The sequence below is a fragment of the Antrostomus carolinensis genome, unplaced genomic scaffold (assembly GCF_000700745.2).
Source record: "Antrostomus carolinensis isolate BGI_N321 unplaced genomic scaffold, ASM70074v2 scaffold52395, whole genome shotgun sequence".
NCBI classification, from domain to species: Eukaryota; Metazoa; Chordata; class Aves; order Caprimulgiformes; family Caprimulgidae; genus Antrostomus; species Antrostomus carolinensis.
The window spans coordinates 1-825 of NW_010316725.1; the positions used below are offsets into that span (position 1 = coordinate 1).

The window sequence follows — 825 nt, forward strand, 5'->3', positions numbered from 1 at the left end:
GTTTGTTTTTTTTTTTAGGTAATTTTTGTTTAGCCATGGCTAACGAATAATACATGCCGAAATTATTCACGATGACGGGGACGGGCATGGCGATGGTAAGGACACCGGCTAAAGCACAAAGAGCTCCAACCAACATCCCTGACCAAGTCATGGGGTACATATCCCCGTACCCCAACGTCGTCATGGTCACCACAGCCCACCAAAAACCAATAGGGATGTTTTTAAAATAAGTATGCCGACTACCGGTGACGTCATCGGGATCGGCGCCGATCCGTTCGGCGTAATAAATCATAGTGGCGAAAATTAACACCCCTAAAGCTAAAAAAATAACTAAAAGGAGAAATTCGTTAGTACTGGCTCGTAAAGTGTGCCCCAAAACTCTCAACCCCACAAAATGGCGAGTTAATTTAAAAATCCTTAAAATCCGAACGAAACGAACGACGCGTAAAAAACCCAAAACGTCTTTAGCGGCTTTAGAGGAAAGACCCCGTAAACCGACTTCGAGGTAAAAAGGTAAAATAGCCACAAAATCGATGATATTTAAACTATTCTTGATGAAATCTTTCTTATCGGGACAAAAAGTGACTCTCATAAGGAATTCGAAGGTGAACCAGACGACGCAGGTGCCTTCCACGTAGGTGAGGAAGGGTTCGGTCTCCACCTCCACCGCCACCTGCGTCCCCGTCGTCCCGTTCCCCGTCGTGATGGTTTCCGTTTTGTTAATGACTCGATTAAAGGCTTCGTGGGTTTCCAGGCAGAAAGTGGTGATGGAGATGAGGATGAAGAAAAGGGAGGCGAAAGCGACGTACTGAGGGGGGGGTTTAT

At 45.9% G+C, this 825-nt stretch overlaps 1 protein-coding gene across 1 annotated transcript; it reads right to left on the bottom strand.

Annotated features, from left to right (window-relative positions):
- Positions 1-7: 7 nt before the first annotated feature.
- On the bottom strand, positions 8-814 carry LOC104517812 (potassium voltage-gated channel subfamily C member 1; the record flags this gene model as incomplete). Its single annotated transcript, XM_029085054.1, has 1 exon — positions 8-814. A coding segment is annotated over one exon (807 nt), but the record flags the coding sequence as incomplete, so codon positions are not given.
- Positions 815-825: the final 11 nt, after the last annotated feature.